The sequence below is a fragment of the Cydia splendana genome, chromosome 13 (genome assembly GCF_910591565.1).
Source record: "Cydia splendana chromosome 13, ilCydSple1.2, whole genome shotgun sequence".
NCBI classification, from domain to species: Eukaryota; Metazoa; Arthropoda; class Insecta; order Lepidoptera; family Tortricidae; genus Cydia; species Cydia splendana.
This window is the reverse complement of record NC_085972.1, coordinates 13,414,633-13,438,128: the sequence shown is the minus strand read 5'-3', so window position 1 is coordinate 13,438,128 and position 23,496 is coordinate 13,414,633. Positions and strand designations below refer to the sequence as shown.

General features: G+C 42.4%; 1 protein-coding gene and 1 non-coding gene across 2 annotated transcripts; one reads left to right on the top strand and one right to left on the bottom strand.

The window, feature by feature from the left end:
• The first annotated feature begins 5,288 nt into the window (after positions 1-5,288).
• LOC134796139 (26S proteasome non-ATPase regulatory subunit 2) lies at positions 5,289-23,359 on the top strand. The gene is made up of 18 exons (XM_063768111.1): positions 5,289-5,460; positions 5,542-5,598; positions 5,676-5,894; positions 6,126-6,211; positions 7,392-7,598; positions 8,671-8,829; positions 9,385-9,514; positions 9,705-9,930; positions 10,503-10,736; positions 11,175-11,323; positions 11,775-11,877; positions 12,390-12,556; positions 13,170-13,293; positions 13,821-13,978; positions 14,891-15,075; positions 18,189-18,394; positions 22,394-22,512; positions 23,088-23,359. The coding sequence occupies exons 1-18, from the start codon at positions 5,386-5,388 to the stop codon at positions 23,280-23,282; spliced, it is 2,799 nt and encodes a 932-aa protein (XP_063624181.1). The 5' UTR covers positions 5,289-5,385; the 3' UTR covers positions 23,283-23,359.
• On the bottom strand, positions 21,717-21,798 carry Trnas-gcu (transfer RNA serine (anticodon GCU)). The gene has a single exon. It is a non-coding gene; the product is annotated as a tRNA-Ser (tRNA).
• Positions 23,360-23,496: the final 137 nt, after the last annotated feature.

Genomic DNA, 23,496 nt, shown 5'->3' with positions numbered 1-23,496 from the left:
GGATGAGGTTCGTTCCGTAGCCAACATTAATTTTGTATTGGCCCACCATCGCATTTACCAACATTCGCTGTGGCACAGATGCCCAACAATGGGCCTTTGTGTATTTTCGTACCGTTGGCTAAACAACGATAATATTCGTTGGCCCAATGATGACATATATCGCATTTACCAACATTGGCAGTGGCAGTGATGCCCAACAATGGGCCTTTGTGTATTTTGCTACCGTTCGCTAAACAACGATAACATTCGTTGGCCCAATGGTGACGAATACCGCATTTACCAACATTGGCTGTGGCACGGATGCCCAACAATGGGCCTTTGTGTATTTTGGTAACGTTGGCTAGTCAAGGATATCATCCGATGGCCCAATGATGACAAATATCGCATTTACCAACATTGGCTGTGGCACTGATACCCAACAATGGGCCTTTGTTTATTTTGGTAACGTTGGCTAATCGTCGATATCATCCGATGGCCCAATGACGACAACTATCGCATTTACCAACATTGGCTGTAGCATTGATGCCCAACAATGGGCCTTTGTGTATTTTGGTAACGTTGGCTAATCAACGATATCATCCGATGGCCCAATGATGACAAAAATCGCATTTACCAACATTGGCTGTGGCACTGATGCCCAACAATGGGCCTTTGTTTATTTTGGTAACGTTGGCTAATCAACGATATCATCCGATGGCCCAATGACGACAAATATCACATTTACCAACATTGGCTGTAGCATTGATGCCCAACAACGGGCCTTTGTTTATTTTGGTAACGTTGGCTAATCAACGATATCATCCGATGGCCCAATGACGACAAATATCGCATTTACCAACATTGACTGTAGCATTGATGCCCAACAGTGGGCCTTTGTGTATTTTGGTAACGTTGGCTAATCAACGATATCATCCGATGGCCCAATGATGACAAATATCGCATTTACCAACATTGACTGTGGCACTGATGCCCAACAATGGGCCTTTGTTTATTTTTGTAACGTTGGCTAATCAACGATATCATACGATGGCCCAATGACGACAAATATCGCATTTACCAACATTGGCTGTAGCATTGAGGCCCAACAATGGGCCTTTGTGTATTTTGCTACCGTTCGCTAAACAACGATAACATTCGTTGGCCCAATGGTGACGAATACCGCATTTACCAACATTGGCTGTGGCACGGATGCCCAACAATGGGCCTTTGTGTATTTTGGTAACGTTGGCTAGTCAAAGATATCATCCGATGGCCCAATGATGACAAATATCGTATTTACCAACATTGGCTGTGGCACTGACGCCTAACAATGGGCCTTTGTGTATTTTGGTACCGGTGGCTAAACAACGATAACATTCGTTGGCCCAGTGAGCACAAATATCGCATTTACCAACATTGGCTGTGGTACTGATGCCCAACAATACCAGTTGAGTTTGCTTGTGGCGTCACTAGATGGCGTTACTGTCTCCGAACATCGAAGTTATAGTTATTTTCTCGATTATTCCGGATATAATCATAATATTTTTTAAAAGTAACTTATAAATCTAATAGCTATAACTATAAAATTTATACATAAATTTAAAAAATTGTATTTTCCAACATTTTCTCAATTTAAATCTCAAAAAACATAAATCTCGCTTACGAAGTTTCGAAGTGCGGTTAGTATATATACAAATTAGAGTGTATAGTAAGTGTACTTGCTTCGGCAGTACATATACTAAAATTGGAACGATACAGAGAAGATTAACAACAACTGCTGCCTAGCCTAGGGCCTTCATGTGGATACAACCAATGCCTAACGTAGTGTAATTGTAATATTTATCAGCAAAGGCCCAACGTCGTATTACACAACCACTTACTTAACGTAGGGTAACTGTAGGACTCGTAAACAAAAGCCCATATTTACATAATTAGACTGTAGGCACACTATAAATTACACAACTATTTACCTACGGTAGTATTGTAAGAATCCTACACAAGGCCCAACGTTAAAGTTACAATGTTGGCCCTTTGTGGGACAAGCTGTGTTGGGCCTTCAACCTGGTGCACGACTACCTACCGACCTACCTGACTTGCCGTTGGGTAATTGTTGAATTTGCAAACAGAAGCACAACGAAAAAATTGCCCTTTTTTATTTTTTTGCAGTTGGCCCTACAGCAAGCCATACGGCCAAATGTAACAATTAACCAACCATCAAACAAATGTGTATAGGCCCAACCACGGCCCAACCAAAACCACCACCGTTGAATAATTGTATGATTTATTTAAATAGGCCCAACGAAAAAATTACTCTAATGGCCCTCTGTTGGGAATCTTCGGGAGGGCCTTTGTCGAGGGCCCTCCAGCAAATCGTACGGCCAAATGTAACAATTAACCAACCATCAAACAACTGTGTATAGGCCCAACCACGGCCCAACCAAAACCACCACCGTTGAATAATTGTATGATTTATTTAAATAGGCCCAACGAAAAAATTACTCTTATGGCCCTCTGTTGGGAATCTTCGGGAGGGCCTTTGTCGAGGGCCCTCCAGCAAATCGTACGGCCAAATATAACGGTTGCCCAACTAATACGTAAACAAAGGCCCAACAAAATCCCTACAAGAAAATGCTATTAGGGTACTTTACTCCGGGGCAAAGACTGCTGCTTTATAAATCGCAAGTCAGACCCCATATGGAGTACTGCTGTCACCTTTGGGCAGGAGCACCTGGATGCCAGCTTGGACCCTTCGACTCAGTCCAAAGGCGCGCTGTGCGAATCGTCGATGATCCCAAACTCACAAGCGGTATTGAACCTTTAAGTCTAAGGAGAGACTTTGCCTCCTTGTGTGTGTTCTACCGCTTGTACAATGGGCTGTGCTCTGAGGAACTATTTGACATGATGCCAACGGCCGCTTTCAATCACCGCACCGCTCGCCGTCGGCAGGGTGTTCATCCTCACACCCTAGAACCTAAATGGCCGCGTACTGTGCGATTTAAGAGGAATTTCCTCCCGCGGACGCTCCGGCTGTGGAATGAGCTCCCTTCCGAGGTTTTCCCGAGGGTCTACAGTATGAGGTTCTTCAAAAAAGGAGTGTACAGGTTTTTAAAAGGTCGGCAACGCGCATGTAACACCTCTGGAGTTGCAGGCGTCCATAGGCTACGGTGACTGCTTACCATCAGGCAGCCCGTATGCTTGTTTGCCACCGATGTGGTATAAAAAAAAAAGCTAAAGACGACGGCGACGGTTCTATTCCGGCATTGACCACTGGAGGGCTTGAACACTATTTCTTTAGTATATGGCATCTATTTCCGTTTATAAAATGTGATATACCACGATTTGACGGCGATCAAACACAATTGATATTATTTATGAATAAATATCTTGTATCTTGATCGAAAGAAATTGTTAGTTTTTTTATAATTTTATTTACTTATTGTGAATAGTGGACGTCTACGTTCCTTTCCTTGTCAAGTTTTCCCGCCACGATAAAGTCGTAATGGGGAAGGCCGGAAAAACTAAAAGTAGATGGCGCTCTCGACGATAGTACTTTTTTGTATGGAATTTGATAATGCTATAGAATCAAATTGACAGTTGCCTGCCCTATTGTATAAAAATATAAAATATTATCCTGTCGCGTATAATTTCATGATATGCCGTTACCGTGCACTTTAGAATCACATTAGAATCATCTGTATACGTTTTCAATTTCATAAGCCCCCCCAGACTATGTACGTGAATCGCGGCGCGACGTCGCGAAGCGAACATATCGCGAAGTTGACGTATGACTCCACACTCGCACACTTCACGGCGATCTCGCAGTTTGGTTTGCGGCAAGATGGCGGAAAAGCATCAGCTGATCGAGTTTAACTGTTAGTTATCTATGGCATCATACGTGATTTCGCTTATTTTCCATTTTGTTTTCTTGTGAAACCGTAAAATATAGCTGCTTAATATAATATAATCGTAATATAATTAATATTTATCTTGCCACAGAAGAGCCAAAATTGTGTGTAATGTGGAGTCTTGCAAGTTCGCGCTTCGCGTCTCCTTTGACGCGGGCCGAAATACCGACAAAAAACGGAAAACAAGGCGCGAAGGCGTGAACAATCTGCGAAATCGACGCCACACTAGCGTTCGCGGCTTCGCCCGCGATTCACGCGCATATAGTCTGGAGGGGGCTATACATTCGGTCTCACATTCGGTGTTTTTTGTGACGTGGATGTTCGTAATAAGTTATAATAAGATAGTATTTTATACAATCGTGATATAATAGAGAGCTTTTCAGTCGAGTACCGTGTTTAGGCAACGAAGCTTGCTGAGTTGTCTAAGTAAGGTTGAAAAGCTTGATTATATCACTATTGTATACAATACTTTTTCTACGCGTCAACAAAAATAATACTTTAAACTAGTAGAATCATTTAGGTAAACAAACCAAAAGTATACAGCAAAGATACGCGAACAGCCGCGATAGCTTCATGTCCTTTATACTCGTACGCGACCCGGCCGCCGCGCCCCGCGCCCCACGGCGGGCTGGTCAACCACACCTTCTCGTAACTCATGAGGCTCTGGTACTTGCTCCGCGCTAAATTCAATTTTTAGACAGTTTTTTCTTGATTTTGGCCACCGTCGCCTATGGAGACTAACAAGCAACGCTAAGTGGTTTTCGTAGTCAATGGATGTTGCTATATTAAGGGTGTCACATGCGCGTTTCAGACTTATGAACCAATTGTTTCTACTATAAAACCTAAAATAAATAATTAATTTGAGCTATATTTTTGTTTCGTCCTCTTGATCGCGGCGAGCTGTGATTGGTCAATTTCATTATAGTTGACTAAACTGTATCGAAATGAATATTATAGTTGAGTTGGGAGCCCACACATTAAAAATACCCAATTGCAGTTTGGTATAAGAAATCTAAATTCAAGAATTATAGTCGACGGGTAGAAAAAGTATATTATAATATAAAGATCGTACAGTTGAATAAATAAAATTACTTAATTAATATATCAAATTTGGGGGTTACGACCTTTCTATACATATTACAACAAAATTAACTCGAAGTATAAATCCTTATGGCTCCTCTTCACGTTGGGCCAACGCCAACGCCAACGAGGGACACATTTATGCGTTAGAGGGAGCAAGTGATATTGCTATCTCATTCTACCGCATGGCTGCGTCCCTCGTTGGCGTTGGCGTTGGCCCAACGTGAAGAGGAGCCATTATGTTGGTTACAATGGCATTAATGACATATATTTTCTTTTTTTATTTACACTGGCAACTCAGTCGGTTACACCGAGCACTACCGAGTAGTGACTTGTCAAAATTTCTCAAATCATCCATTCTAGACAGTCACCAAGCGAAACAAATAATATTTTACGTATTATTAAAAGATAAGTAGTGAAAATGACGGTCAAAAATAAAACTGAGGAACCAGCGAAAGAGAAAACAGAGCCAGTTGCAGCTCAAAATGAGGATTTGGTGAGAAACCGATTAGTGTATCGTCATTCTTAAAGTGATCGTGCAGTTGCATTTAATCTAATATATATCTTGTATTTTCAGTCTGAGGAAGACAAACGCCTCCAGGAGGAACTTAATATGCTTGTGGAGAAGCTTATGGTACGTGTTCTAGGTTTTAAATATATTAAATGACGAATAAACAATCATAACCTAATTCTTTTTTTTATTGTTTGCAGGGTAACGAAAAGGATTTGTATTTCCCTGCTTTGCAAATGTTGAGCAATCTTATAAGAACATCCACAACTTCCATGACATCAGTCCCTAAGCCTCTGAAGTTTTTGAGAGAGCATTACCCTGCATTGAAAGAAGTGTACGAAAAGATCAAAGATGCCAAAACTAAAAAGTTCTGTGCTGATGTGGTTTCGGTGCTAGCTATGGGAGTTAGTGGTTCAGCCGTAAGTAATATTCCTATCTGATAAGCATAACGATTCCCATCCCAATGTTTTGTCTAAATAGTTTTGTTGAAAATATACCCAAGTGCAGTGATTGCTACTCTTATTTATATTAAAAAGCCTAAGCTTACACTACACTGCTTGAATGTTTACCTTAAGGCAAAAATGTTCAAGATTTACATTTATGTTTAATTTGGTTTGCAAGGCAGGAATTAAATAATTTTTATGTTTTAGGATGCTGCTGAAAAACGAGAATGCTTAAAGTACTGTTTACTGGGTACTATGTCAAATGTTGGAGATTGGGGACATGAATATGTCAGGTAAATAAAATAAAAAGTATTTTAATAAGTCTCAATACGATTAAAATAGGTGTATTGCAGAAATTATAATTGCTTTTGCTGTTATCCCTAAACAATTTATACACTAATATGCATCCTTAAGAAACATCTAACACTAAAATAGACTAGCATTTTCTGTTAGATGTTGCTGTGCTTCATAAATAGTAGGGTGCTACTCAAAGTATTTTTTTCGAAGCACCCTGGTAAATAGAGTGACCAAAGTAAATTTTTACCTGTACAGTAAATGGCCAAACAATTTGTGTTATAGTCAGACATAGGATTCCTTGGGGCAGAATTTATTGACAGGTAGGGAATTCCTATATCGATAAACTCAATTATCAATACTTCTTTCAAGTTTTGTTTCTAAAAATAAAATTTTATTCAAAGTATTAGAATGAAACAAAACAATAACAAAATTCCCTTCTTCTTTATTTTAAAAGGATTTTTGAAACTTCATTCATCATAATTTTTTTTATCCTAGCGGTCATATAAAATAGCCTTCTTCTTCTTCTTCTTTATTAGGGGCTATATAAGGCTCCAAAGCCTATGTATCACTGCGACCATTCCTGATCTATTGTGATCGCCACCTATTACAACTCTCGATCCAACCCTGCAACTTCGAATAGCTGCAGGATCCTTTTGGTCTCGAGAGACTTTACCTCCTCCGGGCGTAATATGTGTCCGCCCAAGATTAGGTCACGAGTACGCATTAGACAAGGGCACTCTGTGAGGATGTGCAAGGGCGTCTCCTCCGCCTCCATGCAGAGTCTGCACCGCCCTATGTCACGTTTCCCCATGGTGCGCATGTGCTTATTTAGGCCGCAATGCCCGGTAAGCACCCTTACCAAGTTGCGCAGTTGGTTCCTAGACAGCGCTAAGGCGTTCGAGGACGCCTTACTTAGTAAACTTTATCACCAACCCCGAAATAATACTTACAAATAATATACATTTTCAAACGAAACTGGGCGCGATCACTAGTATTGGGGAAAAGTATTGATAATTTAATTTATCGATACAGGAACTCCCTAGCTGTCAATAAAATTCTTCGTTAAATTCTGCCTCATAGAATCCTATGTCTGGTTATAGTTATAGCCGTAAAAGGTCACTAACATAAATGAATGCCTGACTAGCAGAACTGTCTCATGTTTTTATCAATTTTTAGACAATTGGAGGGTGAAATTGCTGAAGAGTGGAATGTGGACAACATGGACACACTTCTGCCGCTGGTGAGGGATGTGGTGTCATTTGACATGAAGCACTCTGCGGAGATCCAGGCCTGTGACCTGCTCATGGAGATTGATCGGCTAGACCTGATCACACAGCACATGGACCAGAGCAATTACCCAAGAGTCTGTCTCTACCTTATCGGGTTAGTTATGTTTATCTTGTGTTAATAATACAGGAATTTTATCTTGTGAAGGAATTTCTTCCAACTCCCAACCCTTTTGATAATCTAACTAAACTACATTTTGGTCAGTAACTCTATCAAAATTTATCTGAAATTGCGTTATTAGCAAAATCAAAATTATTTAAGCTGTTATTAATAGAAAACAGTGAAACCTATTTTAGTTATAATGTTGTTAAAATTTGTTTTTCTTTAACTATGTAGTTCTACAATTATTGTTTGTTACAAAGAGGTATAAAATGTATTTTGAGTCATAGAGACAATGTTTTATGAGAATGTGTCCAGGAAACGTACATTGTGGGGTCAATAGTAAAGTGCCAATATTTTTAGTAAACAGTACTTTTAGGAGCATTATACTATACCAGTGTTGTTTACCCTAATGCTCTGTTAACATTTACTTCCAATGTTTGGTCTGTGTATTTAAAGTTTATAGGCCAAATTGTGATTAGATCAAAGATGTGGTTTCTTGGCATTTTCAGATATATTATTAAAGTAGCATTAGGTGAGCACCACTGATGGAATGCTCCTCTACTAGATGATACTGTTTTCTTTTGTATTATGATTTAACTATTAATTACCATATACATAGTTAAGTTGCTGTCCTCTAGCGGCCCACCATACAAGAAAAATTGCCAGGCAAATTTGAATTAATTGTCTTAGAAAATAGAGTTGATTTTGCTTTGCTTTAAAATCAAACAAAACAAAACAAAAGCAACTCTGTTCCATTTAAAAAGGATTCAAATTTCATTGAAGGTAATTTGTACTAGTATTAGGACATTGAACCCCAAGAGGTTAAATGGCATAATTTGTGACGTACCACGGGTAAAGGTACCTTTTAGCGGTTGGCGCTTACGCTATTATTAACGCCGCTCCAATACTATTGCGGTGCTATGCGACGTAAGCGCCAGCCTCCATAAGGTACCTTTTCCATGGAACGTCACATTTATCTTCATGTTATTTTATATGGACTATTATAAAAATAATATACCTATGCACAGATAAAGAAAATAACATCAATTGTTTGCTCATATTCCAGCTGTGCAAGTTATGTAGTTGAGCCCGAATCAACTCAAATCCTACAGGGTGTGCTGGACACATACCTGCGTTTTGGAGAGTACCCACGGGCTCTTCTTGTGGCCATGCAACTACATGATAAGGCAAAGTGTGAGCAGGTGTTCAATGCTTGCAATGATCCGTAAGTTTTATTTATTTATTAACTACTACACCTAGATATTGATCATTAAGATTAACTAACATGTGGAGACAAACATAATTATATATGTAGATCAGTGTAGAGACAAAGCAGCTATAAGCATAGCATATTATACCCATTACTATAAATACCTGCAATCTGTAACAATGGATCTAATCCAGCCATGTTTTGTAAGTGTAATGAAAATGAAACTAAAGGAGTACAATCAGCTAGTTGACTTTTATTATGTACACTAAGCAAAATGAGCTTTTATTATGTACACTGAGCTAGAGCGAGGCCAGAGGCCAGAAGGGTCGCTGAAGATAGCCAAGCGTGGCGCGAGCTTGTGAAGGCCCTTTGCACTCCTCTGGGGTGCCATAGGACAACAACAACTAAGGGGTTATTCCCACTAGTTACCACCAAGTTGTTACCAATGGTAACTACTGGGAATTTTTTTCCCACCTTTTACCACTGGTAACTACTGGGAAAAAAATTCCCAGTAGTTACCACCAAACCGACTTGGTGGGAATTACCAACTAAGCGAAATATTTTTTGTAGGTTAATAAAGAAGCAGCTTTGCTACATGCTGGCGCGTCAGTACATTCCATTGGATATTGAGGATGAAGATCTGCGTACAATCCTTCTCAACGCCCACATCAATGATCACTTCCTGAGTTTGGGCAGAGAGGTAGGTCAAATGTATATTTTGTATTTTGTTGTATTGTTTAGGGTAATAGTTGAACTGCCAGATTTAGAATCTGTTTAAAAGCGGGACAACTTGCCATATTTGTAATGACACCTCTTTTTTTCTTCTTTATTTATTTACATATTTAACATTTTCTTCAAATAAAAATGATGAATGATTCTCTTATTTATAGCTCGACATTATGGAGCCCAAAACCCCAGAAGAAGTATATAAAACTTGGCTAGAGTCGGCCGGTTCGGCTCTGCGCCCTTCCCTTCTTGCGGAGCACCCAGTGGACTCTGCTAGACAGAATCTCTCGGCTACATTTGTTAATGCCTTCGTCAACGCCGGATTTGGGCGGGATAAGTTAGTCACAACAGAGGATGGCAACAAGTGGATGTATAAGAATAAGGATCATGGTGAGTTATAGATTCTGTTGGTAACTCGTACAATTTGAACTACAGTCCCGTACACTTATTGTAAGTGCGTCATGTCAATTTGTTTTAGTGGAAGGGTAAGTCAGGGGTGCGAAACTCCTCCCTTCGGGCAAACTCGGCTCCGTTCGGCTCAGCATTGCTCCGAGCAATTATTATGGTTGACACAATTTGACGTCCTTTTGCGTGCACGACCACAGATAAAATAATGGCTTGAATGTTGACAACCCTAAATAGCCGAAAGGGATAATAAAATAAAATAAATAAAAATAGCCTTTATTACTGAAGTTTTGTAACATTAATACTATCGAAAGCTGAAAGGGATAGTGCTATATATTAGAAAGGGACAGCATGATTCGACCCTGAACCGCTGTCAAACTTCGATTTTGCAGGAAGTTTCCTTTCTGTATGGTAGTACTATTATTTATTCTGTGGTTAAGTTGTGAATTCACAGAGACAAATATTTTGCGACGCAAGTCGGTTGCAACAACGTGTTGTTTCGCTTCACATTTCTGGCAACATTCTTTATCTATATATTTTTTTTTCTCTTTTGTCAGGCATGTTGTCAGCGGCGGCCTCCCTCGGCATGATCCACTTATGGGACGTGGATGGCGGTCTCACGCCCATCGACAAGTACCTCTACACCGCCGACGAACACATCAAGGCGGGTGCTCTGCTAGCGCTTGGGTTGGTGAACTGCGGAGTCCGCAACGAGTGTGATCCCGCGCTTGCTCTGCTGTCGGACTATGTGCTGCATTCTAGCTCCAACCTCAGGATCGGGAGCGTGTTAGGTAAGAAATTAACTTAATAACTGCAACCTCTGAAAAACATCTGTTACGAGGGTGATCCTGCATTTGCCCCAATTGTTGGACTATGTTGTACTGCATTCCATTCCATGGATTAGGAGCGTGTTAGGTGAAGACTGAGACAACTAAAGGGCAGGTAAAATGTTACAAAAAAAAGTGTGAAGAATGTTTTTGTAGTACAGCCCAAGTCACTCAGTTAAGGATCTATTATTGTGGAGACTGGCCAGTTGAATATTGGGTAGAAACATGTAAAAGCATTACCTATTTTGGATTAGCTGGTGAGATAGAGCACATTATGTGTCCCGCAAACTGGGCGTATGTGAGAGATCTGTATTAGTAAATGCAGGTTTAAGGATGTGGCCGTGCTCAGAGGTCAAAATTATGACAGCTATTTTCGAAATGATAAAATTCCTTTGCTTGTAGGTCTGGGCATCGCATACGCCGGCACCCAGCGCAAGGAAGTGCTGGAGCACCTGCTGCCGGTGCTGAGCGACACGTCCGCCCCCGCAGAGATCTGCGCGCTGGCCGCCATCTCCTGCGGACTCATCGCCGTCGGCTCCTGCAACGGAGACGTTAGTATATTTATTATTATTTTATTTCATAGGATATTAACTTACAGCTATAGCAAAGAGAATTTATACTAGAGGAATATTGTAACAGTAAATGATGTATTCAGTATATTTACTGCCATCTTTCGACACAAATGATGAACACTTTTCGAACGCCAGTTGCCTTTGACCCTTATTTTTTCACTGATATGTGTTAAATGTCAAAAAGTGTCGCCATCTACTCGAGAGTAGGCCAAAAGTATAGGGCGCCATCGCTCGAAAAGATCGATTCTCGCCTGTATTAGCCTCTAGCCACCCAGACATCAAAACCTGCCAAATATAAATGCGACTTTGATTTATCAAAGTAAAGATTCAAATTAGAATATAACGGGAGACCTTTTTATAGGCCTCTGGGCAGCTAGAGATTATCGGAGTAGATGTAAGAATTTTGCTAAATTGAAAATTCTGTTCACAGGTGACGTGCGCTATCATCCAACGCCTCATTGATGACACGAAAGATCTTCACAGTTCTACATACGTCAGATTTTTACATTTGGGTCTCGGATTATGTTTCTTAGGTCAGTAGATACCTGCACTGCATTACTAAGTCTATTAGATATAGGTTTGCACCAGTTCATTTTGACTAACAGTCTTTCAAATTTTAAATTAAAGAAGTCTTTCCAACTCCACCGCCATATTAAAGAAGAACTCCAAGATTTGAAAGTATTGGTCAGGGAAAGTCGAATGGTTGTGTCTTTAATATGATATTTAATATAATGGTTGTATATCTCTTCAAAATTTGCATAACCTTTTTCAACCACTAGTTGGTATCCAAATATCAGTCCAGTGCCATAATACCTTAATATTATGATTATGATGTTGAATTGATCTGATTAGAGAGACTCAAGGTGGCCGTAGGAACTCTGCGATAAACGCAACACAACCTTATTGGGTTGGGATCGTTAGAACAATCTGTATATCTCTCCGAACGGTCTGTGTGTGTGGAGCGCCCCAGTATCACAGTAGTATGGAGTTAGTATGTCACGTGTGATACTAGGCCGCTCCACGGGTTAACGAAACATTGCTTCAGGCTGCAAGGAGCGCACAGAAGCAACAATGGCCGCCCTGGAAGTACTCCCGGAGCCCCAGCAGTCGCTCTGCCAGACGACCCTGTCCATGTGTGCGTACGCGGGCACCGGCGACGTGCTCGTCGTGCAACAGATGCTGCACATCTGCTCCAAGCACTACGACACTGATGTAAGTACACAAACATTTCTGTGCTGTAAGGGTGCCGTTTTTGCCGTTTTGGCTACGGAACCCTAAAAAGGAATGCGCAAATTCAAAATGGCGGCGGCTTTTAATCATTTAACATGTGGTAGAGGGTCGGTTTTTTCATAGGTTTCCCTTAAAACAAAAATTTCTAAATGTGCATAAGTTCGTCATACACTATGCTATTTTAAGTTGAATCATATAACTAGACAAAAGAATACATATTTGTAACCAATAATATGCCAGGTGAAGTAGTAGATAGCATAGTAATTAGATTGCCAAATGTTTTTCAACCCAATTTCCACATATTGTAATTGTACGGCACAGTATAGCGCCATCTACTTCCGCTAACAAGAATACCTGGGTTATGATCTAAACCAGCGGTCGGCAACATGCGGCCCGCGAACCTCTCACTTGCGGCCCGCGAGTCTCCCTGGCTATTTTGTATGTAATGTTGACAAACGACAATGTTTGATAAAGTCATAAATATTAACAAAGTGCGGCCCGCGGCAAGTTCGTTAACTACTATGTGGCCCTTGGCTGCTAAAAGGTTGCCGAGCGCTGATCTAAACTGACATTCATATTTCATGTTTTATCGCAGAATGAACAGTCATCCACCGAAGACACCGCGTTCAAGAAGACTGACAAAAAAGAGGCTAAGGAATCCAGCAGCTCTGGCGCGAGCTCCTCGGGCACCGGCAGCTCGAAGGAGGACAAGAACAAAAGTACGTGTTTTGTTTTGACGTTGATTATAGGTGGACCTTGTCACAATGCGATATGGTCTAGAATAAGTCACTCAAGTATGTAGCGCGAAGAAAGATATGAACTAAAGTGTTTTGCTTTCACATTAGCCATCTATTAACCTAAATACAATGAGAAAATGTCTGTAGATTAATTATCACTGTGTTGTTAAACTCTCTTGCTATAAAATAAAATGGATAATGGTTTCTTAAAGGATTAGTCCTCTGTAACAGGCTATCATAGCTCCATGAAACAAATGAAAAAAAAAACGGACAAGTGCGAGTTGGACTCGCCCACCGAGGGTTCCGTACTTTTTAGTATGTTATAGCGGCAACAGAAATACATCATCTGAGAAAATCTTAACTGTCTAGCTATCACGTTTCATGAGATACAGCCTGGTGACAGACAGACAGACGGACAGTGGAGTCTCAGTAATAGGGTCCCGTTTTTGCCCTTTGGGTACGGAACCCTGATAGTCAACTTCAATACTTAATAATTTGTAATGTTTTAGGCAAGTCTAAGGACAGCAAGAGCAAAGAAAAGGACAAGGAAAAGGAGGCCAACAAGGAGCTCGCGGCCGTACAGGCCGTCGCCACGCTCGGCGTCGCCGTCATCGCCCTCGCCGAGGAGACCGGCGCCGAGATGTGCACACGTATCTTTGGACAATTGGTAACTATAACCCCTGTCTACTCCATCTCTCATTCTTTAGCCATATCCTAAAAAACAGGGAGCTCGGTCTGAGGAGACTGAACTCAAGGAAGATGGACTGTTTCCGACCCCAGTCTCCTCCGCAAGCTCCACTGAGTTCAAGCAGCTGTTAGCATTCTCACACTATTCTTTCACTATCATCAACTACCACCAGGGGTGCGAAACTCCTCCCTTCGGGCAAACTCGGCTCCGCTCGGCTCAGCATTGCTCCAAGCAATTATTAGGGTTGACACAACTTGATGTCCCTTTGCGTGCACGACCACAGATAAGATAATGACCTGATGTCCATTTCAATTAGTTTGTAAGCATTATCGTGTACTTTTATTATGTAACTATGTTCAAACTTCTTGAATAAACGTCTTTTATTATTTATTTTTTATTATTAATTTTGACAACCCTAAATAGCCGAAAGGGATAGTGCCATATATTAGAAAGGTGAGCATGATTCTACCCTGAACCGCTGTCAAACTACGCTGTACGGTAGTACTATTATTTATTCTGTGCTACCACGTCTTAGGTTGGGCACTAGTTATACTGCCGGCGAGAACTTGTTCGTCATTCTGAGTATCCATTAGCTGCCAAAAGTGGCATATTGCTTTCTAACTATGTACCTACTGTTCTTGTGACGAAACAAAATTATCTTATGTTCTAACTAACGACCCGCCCCGGCTGCGCGCGGGTTAACAAATTATACACTTATACCTTCCTCAAGAATCACTCTATTGATAGGTGAAAACCGCATGAAAATCCGTTCAGTAGTTTTTGAGTTTATGGCGAACAAACAAACAAATACACAAACAGACAGGCGCGGCGGGGGACTTTGTTTTATAAGGTGTAGTGATGTATTGAGTCTCACCTTGTGTGTTCTCTTAGGGTCGTTACGGCGAGCCGGCAGTCCGTCGCGCGGTGCCACTAGCCATCGCGCTGTGCTCCATCTCCAACCCGCAGCTGTCTGTGATCGACGTGCTCAACAAATACTCGCACGACTCCGACAACGACGTCGCCTACAACGCCATCTTCGCTATGGGACTCGTGGGTGCCGGCACTAACAATGCTAGGTGAGTGTTCTTACTGTGACTCCTTCCATGGTCTATACAGCGAGCTACCACGCTGTGCTCCATCTCCAACCCGCAGCTGTCCGTGATCGACGTGCTCAACAAATACTCGCACGACTCCGACAACGACGTCGCCTACAACGCCATCTTCGCTATGGGACTCGTGGGTGCCGGCACTAACAATGCTAGGTGAGTGTTCTTACTGTGACTCCTTCCATGGTCTATACAGCGAGCTACCACGCTGTGCTCCATCTCCAACCCGCAGCTGTCCGTGATCGACGTGCTCAACAAATACTCGCACGACTCCGACAACGACGTCGCCTACAACGCCATCTTCGCTATGGGACTCGTGGGTGCCGGCACTAACAATGCTAGGTGAGTGTTCTTACTGTGACTCCTTCCATGGTCTATACAGCGAGCTACCACGCTGTGCTTCATCTCCAACCCGCAGCTGTCCGTGATCGACGTGCTCAACAAGTACTCGCACGACTCCGACAACGACGTCGCCTACAACGCCATCTTCGCTATGGGACTCGTGGGTGCCGGCACTAACAATGCTAGGTGAGTGTTCTTACTGTGACTCCTTCCATGGTCTATACAGCGAGCTACCACGCTGTGCTTCATCTCCAACCCGCAGCTGTCCGTGATCGACGTGCTCAACAAGTACTCGCACGACTCCGACAACGACGTCGCCTACAACGCCATCTTCGCTATGGGACTCGTGGGTGCCGGCACTAACAATGCTAGGTGAGTGTTCTTACTGTGACTCCTTCCATGGTCTATACAGCGAGCTACCACGCTGTGCTTCATCTCCAACCCGCAGCTGTCTGTGATCGACGTGCTCAACAAGTACTCGCACGACTCCGACAACGACGTCGCCTACAACGCCATCTTCGCTATGGGACTCGTGGGTGCCGGCACTAACAATGCTAGGTGAGTGTTCTTACTGTGACTCCTTCCATGGTCTATACAGCGAGCTACCACGCTGTGCTTCATCTCCAACCCGCAGCTGTCCGTGATCGACGTGCTCAACAAGTACTCGCACGACTCCGACAACGACGTCGCCTACAACGCCATCTTCGCTATGGGACTCGTGGGTGCCGGCACTAACAATGCTAGGTGAGTGTTCTTACTGTGACTCCTTCCATGGTCTATACAGCGAGCTACCACGCTGTGCTCCATCTCCAACCCGCAGCTGTCCGTGATCGACGTGCTCAACAAATACTCGCACGACTCCGACAACGACGTCGCCTACAACGCCATCTTCGCTATGGGACTCGTGGGTGCCGGCACTAACAATGCTAGGTGAGTGTTCTTACTGTGACTCCTTCCATGGTCTATACAGCGAGCTACCACGCTGTGCTTCATCTCCAACCCGCAGCTGTCCGTGATCGACGTGCTCAACAAGTACTCGCACGACTCCGACAACGACGTCGCCTACAACGCCATCTTCGCTATGGGACTCGTGGGTGCCGGCACTAACAATGCTAGGTGAGTGTTCTTACTGTGACTCCTTCCATGGTCTATACAGCGAGCTACCACGCTGTGCTTCATCTCCAACCCGCAGCTGTCCGTGATCGACGTGCTCAACAAATACTCGCACGACTCCGACAACGACGTCGCCTACAACGCCATCTTCGCTATGGGACTCGTGGGTGCCGGCACTAACAATGCTAGGTGAGTGTTCTTACTGTGACTCCTTCCATGGTCTATACAGCGAGCTACCACGCTGTGCTCCATCTCCAACCCGCAGCTGTCCGTGATCGACGTGCTCAACAAATACTCGCACGACTCCGACAACGACGTCGCCTACAACGCCATCTTCGCTATGGGACTCGTGGGTGCCGGCACTAACAATGCTAGGTGAGTGTTCTTACTGTGACTCCTTCCATGGTCTATACAGCGAGCTACCACGCTGTGCTCCATCTCCAACCCGCAGCTGTCCGTGATCGACGTGCTCAACAAGTACTCGCACGACTCCGACAACGACGTCGCCTACAACGCCATCTTCGCTATGGGACTCGTGGGTGCCGGCACTAACAATGCTAGGTGAGTGTTCTTACTGTGACTCCTTCCATGGTCTATACAGCGAGCTACCACGCTGTGCTTCATCTCCAACCCGCAGCTGTCTGTGATCGACGTGCTCAACAAGTACTCGCACGACTCCGACAACGACGTCGCCTACAACGCCATCTTCGCTATGGGACTCGTGGGTGCCGGCACTAACAATGCTAGGTGAGTGTTCTTACTGTGACTCCTTCCATGGTCTATACAGCGAGCTACCACGCTGTGCTTCATCTCCAACCCGCAGCTGTCCGTGATCGACGTGCTCAACAAGTACTCGCACGACTCCGACAATGACGCCGCCTACAACGCCATCTTCGCAATGGGACTCGTAGGCGCCGGCACTAAAGCCCTGTCTCCATATTGCGCGGCAAACTATCGAACATTGGCTTACGAGGCAGCCGCGCGCAATGGATACCGGGTTGGCTCGCGAGCCAACTCGATCAGATCGAGTCGCGATATGGAGACGGGGCTTAACAATGCTAGGTGGGTGTTCTTACAGTTACACGATATTTTTTTTTTTTTGCGAACCACGTGTGTTTTTTTCATTTATGGACTTGGAATCATGTCATTTGGAATTTCTCGTTCGTATCTCTATTGATTTTTTAACGCGCGTTTAAGGGTGGTATTCCACCTGTAAAATTTCCTTGTCCAATGTCACTGCGTCTCACTCTGTCATTAAAGCAAAATGTGAGACGCAATACACATTGGACAAAGAAATTGGATAGGTGGAATACCACCCTAATTGAAGTTTTTGATATTCTTGTGTTTGAGGGCTGAAGGTCATAATTAATTTTTGTAAAGCGGCCCACTGAAATTTTGACAGTTCCGAACAACTGACAGGCCGATACCGTCCGGCGGACTGTTAATCAGTGGGTCCCTTAAAGGATCGAAGAAACGCACACTTTCAATACGTTCAGTCGAGTATCATATCGCAAACTGAACATCAAGCTTCAAGCAACCACTCTCGCTCTACCACAAGCTCAGTCCTCTGCCAAGCGGTTTCGTTTCTCTCTTCAATGAACATAACGTTAGAATGGTGTGTGGTGCAGGTTGGCGACGATGCTGCGCGCGCTGGCGCTGTACCACGGCAAGTCGCCGGTGCACCTGTTCATGGTGCGGCTGGCGCAGGGGCTGTGCCACGCCGGCAAGGGCACCGTCACGCTGTGCCCCGCGCACGCCGACCGCCGCCTCGTCAACCAGCCCGCGCTCGCCGGCCTGCTCGTCGTGCTCACCGCCTTCCTCGATTGCAAGAACAGTGCGTATACTAACACTTACTAGTGGCTCTGTCACCTGTACAAGTGTACACCTCAAGATAACATTCATAAACATAAAAATATAAAATATTTACTTCATTGAGTCATTATCACAGCTTACTCACAATGGCCTTAAGTTCCATTAACCCTAATGGCACTTAATTCCTTTATCCGTATGTCAACCATTTTGAACATTTTCCAAAACACGAAACGACAGAAAAATTATATCTAACTACTGAACCTGCTCACAAAATTTCACGAGAATCGGTAGAGAATCGCGACCTGTGGAAGAGAACATCCGGACATACAAAAGCAGTTTGCCCGAGTCAATACGGTGACCTTCGCTAACGCTTCGGTCAATAACACTACATACATTACAATATAAACACCTGAAGCGGTTACAGCACTGCATAGGTGCATTCTAAGTTCAAAACGACTGATACACATGGTATCTCGAGTGCCATTGGGTGGGTAAGTAAGGGCGGTGTCAATAATTCTAAGACTGGCTGGGTGATGTTTCTGGCTGGGTGTTGTTTGGGGAAGACAGCGGGCGCCAAGACCGATCTCTAAGATTAAATACTGCTTCTTCAATTCTACGCTAAACAAATAAGTGTGCGCCGAAAACAGCAATGCAATGAGCAAACCTTACGGTGCAGATAAAGCATTAAAACTAGTGGCTCTGAGAGCTGTAGACTAGTGAGGGAAGTAGTGTCACCCTATGTATGGGACGTGCAAATTTTGGTATCGGATGAATTCACTTGGCACAGATGTAGTATACGTAAAGCTAAGCCAATCCAGCCCGGTAGCCAACCGCCACCCCCTGGTGGGTAGGCAGGGGGGCATCCAAAGTTACACGCCGCATATCGGCTTCTATTTACCTACCACCTCGAGTTTGGTATCATTTCCAGATAAATCGGGCATGAGGAATTCATTTTTGAGACACTTAATGTACAGTTTAATAGAATAAAATAAAAATATTGACGAACAAATCAAAATCGGTTTGCTATTTCTTTATTCAACTATTACTATTATCAGCCGAAACTACAAATGCTAGAAAGTTGAAATTTGCACACCAGGTTACATTTATAATGTGTACACGAGATAAAAAGCGATTTTGAAAAATTCAACCCCTAAAGGGGTTAAAAAGGGGATGAAAGTTTGTATGGGGTTCATGTTTTATTTTAAGTAATATTTTCAAACTTCGTTAAAAGATATATTATTGAAATACGAGAAAACTAATTTCAGCGTTTTTGAAAATTCATCTCCTAAGGTGGCGAAATAGGGGTTGAAAATTTGTATGGAGATCAACATTTTTTTCGAGTGTGGGGCTTGAAACTTTTTATATGCGCATATTATTAGTAGACAAGAAAAGTAATTTCAGCGTTTTTAAAAATTCATCCTCTAACGGCGTTAAAAAGGAGTTGAAAGCTTGAATCCATTACTAATTACTTTGACTGCCGCCCCTGCCTACCCGCCAGGGGGTGGCGGATGTCTACCAGGCTCAATTAGCTTAGCTTTACGTATATTACATCTGTGCTAAGTGAATTCATCCGATACCAAAATTTGCACCTTATGACACTACTTCCCTGGCTAAGACCTCGCGAGCAAAACAATACGAAAAGTGCAAAAAAAAGAACACAAAAAGTTATATCCCAGCATATAATTACTGGGGATCGAACCCAGACCTTCTGTGCAAACAAAAAAAGCGAACGTTTGCAAAATACGCCATGATGGTTCTTACTTAACACATTCGACACCGCGTACCCGACTCTCGGGCACTCGTAAACTTTACTCAGATGCCGGACAACCCGCCCAGCGGGTTGTTTTGTACGCAGATATAGACGACCGGTTTCTGGGGTAGTGCGCCGTTTTTTGCCCGGTTGCGAAAGTGTTAAGGTGACGAAATTTAGCTACTCATTCTCAAGTAAAAACTAAATATCTTAATACCTCCAAAACCAGCGAAACAAAATTTCTGAATTTTTGGCCATTTAATCTGTAAGTAAACATGTCTGAAAAAGAATTCACTCTTATGATACCGATACGACTATTTGTTTAAGCGCGAGCTATCACAACTTTTCCATTTTGAAAAATTTCCAAAAACCGACTCGACAATTTTTTTTTATCGAATCATAGAATTCGGTTACAAAATTTCACGAGAATCGGTTAAGAATTGCGACCCGTAGAGGAGATCATCCGGACATACAAAAGCAAAATGCCCGAGTCAAAACGTAGACCTTCGCTACGCTTCGGTCAATTATTGCGAATACAGGGTGTAATCGTTAAGTGTAGCCAGGCGATAATTCAGTAAATATAACAGATATCAGAAAACTTCAAATTGATATCGAAAGTGTGTTACCCAATGAGTAAAATTACATTATTAACTTTTTTAAATAAAAGCAGAAATATCCCAAACATTACCTTCAACCCCTTCCATACATTTAGTACGACGACTCACTCACCCCTCAAAGAACGCCGTTGGTGTCGTAAGAGATAAAACTGCTTGAGATTCATTATTTGCGATAGTAAACTGTAATAAAATAATAAAACTACCGTTTATGAAATAATAAATCTAACATTTAACTTATTTTTTAAGGAAGTACATTTTTTGTTTACACTTGTTGCTCGAAGTGACGCCCTTCTTGTGCGATACATTGACGGACTCTCTTAAATGTTTCTAAATGAACTTTTCTTAAAATTTGCGTTGTGATTAAAAAATAAATGTTAGATTTATTATTAAAACTACCGTTATTATTTTATTACAGTTTATTATCGCAAATAATTAATCTCAAGCAGTTTTATCTCTAGGGGTGAGTCGTCGTACTAAATGTATGGGAGGGTTTGAAGTTAATGTTTGGGATATTTCTACGTTTATTAAAAAAAAGTTATTAATGTAATTTTACTCATTGGGTAACGCACTTTCGATATCAATTTGAAGTTTTCTGATATCTGTTATATTTACGGAATTATCGCCTGGCCACACTTAACGATTACACCTTGTATATTACATTACGAAAATGGATGTCGTATTAAGTTAAGAAAATTATACAAATAAGAATTTCCTTTTAATCTATTTTAACGAAAATGAAGAGTAACGCACTTTCGATATCAATTTGAAGTTTTCTGATATCTGTTATATTTACGGAATTATCGCCTGGCCACACTTAACGATTACACCTTGTATATTACATTACGAAAATGGATGTCGTATTAAGTTAAGAAAATTATACAAATAAGAATTTCCTTTTAATCTATTTTAACGAAAATGAAGAGTTAGATACAGTGTCCATACAAATCTGCCCTTCCTTTGATTTTAACAAAATTTATCGACGAGGATGGGATTCGAACCCACGCGTGCAGAGCACATTGGATTAGCAGTCCAACGCCTTAACCACTCGGCCACCTCGTCATATGAAATTTCGGTGAAATTAAACACCACTTAAAATTCGTACGTGATTTTAAACCTATAAAAGGTTTAGTGCTGATGCATGATAATAGATCTTAGACACGTACTACATTCTGAAATAAATAGCAAAAATATCGTTCCTACTTTAGTATTTATGTATGATAGGACCAATTTTGCTTACTTTTGATTAACCTCCAAGAAACCTTGGTAAGCCCCTGTGCTAGTTGCACACCTTCTATAGCTCGAAAATCATCGGAACTCAGGAGCTTATGCATAAACTGTAGGTTTGACTTGCCATTATTGTCATAATAATATCAACATTATAGGAAACACTTTTTGAATCGCCGAGAGTCCGTCTAATTATTAGACGGACTCTCGGCTTATTAGACTCTAATAAGCTAACTCTGCACTGATTTAACAAAGTGTTGAAGTGATTAGTGAATTTGACTTCACGGTGACGTCGGCGCTGAGTTAGCTTTGACTAACTCTTATCTTAGTTTTATTATTACACTTTCAATAGCAGCCAACAATAGCCGTTAACAAATCCGCGTCATTTCCTCTGCTCGGGTAATTCATTGACCTAATTGTTACGTTCCAGTAATCCTCGGCAAGTCGCATTACCTGCTGTACGTGCTGGCGACGGCGATGCAGCCGCGCTGGCTGGTCACACTCGACGAGAACATGCAGCCCCTCAACGTCACCGTCCGCGTCGGACAGGTATGTACAGATAAACAGGTTTGCTTCCGTAAGGGAGGTTACATTAGCTCTTCTATATTTATTTATTATGACGTGTTTACAAAAAATAAGCTGCATAGCTGATTGTACAACAGTATAAGAGACTACGACGACTGTATCGCTAATTAAACAAGTAATTCAGAATTCCTTGATGTGCCAATTTTATTTATCCCGTAAGTGTAAACTACTGTTGAAGGAATAAAGATTATATTTATGATTGTGCGGTTTAACATCAGATACGCATTCCGCCATCGCCAGTGCGCGTGTCGCGGAATAGACAAGTCTTTACAATGTTTGTATTCGTAAAACAATTATTAAGCGCCACTTGCACCATTCACTAACCTGGGGTTAACTGGTTAAACCTGGAGTTGCCATGGTTACCAGTACACAATACAATTTGACTGGGTTAACGGTTAACCCCAGGTGAGTGGGATGGTGCAAGTGGCGCTAAGAGATATTTTTATTGTGGATAATGTGCATGCATTGTGACTGCGCAAAGACGAATCCCGATTACCCTCTATATGCTCAAACGTTATCATTGGTGATGTTGCTCGCAGGCCGTAGACGTGATCGGCAAGGCGGGCACCCCAAAGACCATCGCGGGCTCGCACACGCACACGACGCCCGTGCTGCTGTCGTTCGGCGAGCGCGCCGAGCTCGCCACCGACGAGTACGTGCCGCTGTCGCCCGTCATGGAGGGCTTCGTCATACTCAAGAAGAACGAGGACAGCGTCATGGCGAGCGTCCAGTAGACTTACTAATCTTACAATTATAGTCGCGAATAACTGTATTATCTAATTCAATTTTTAAATAAAATCTGTCGTAAAAATTGTTGTTTGATATTAATGTTCCTATTTTTAACCCCTAATTTAATACAGGGGTGTTGTAAGTTTATCTGCGTGTCCGATTGTGGTATCATAGCTCCCAAAGGAACAAATTGATTTGAGTGTTTTTTAAATCACACTG

Bases quoted from the DNA above. Each gene is read 5' to 3' on its own strand.
- LOC134796139 (XM_063768111.1), top strand. From the start codon at position 5,386: ATGACGGTCAAAAATAAAACTGAGGAACCAGCGAAAGAGAAAACAGAG. The intron at 6,212-7,391 runs GTAAATAAAATA...ATCAATTTTTAG, and splicing joins TGGGGACATGAATATGTCAG to ACAATTGGAGGGTGAAATTG. The intron at 7,599-8,670 runs GTTAGTTATGTT...CTCATATTCCAG, and splicing joins GTCTGTCTCTACCTTATCGG to CTGTGCAAGTTATGTAGTTG.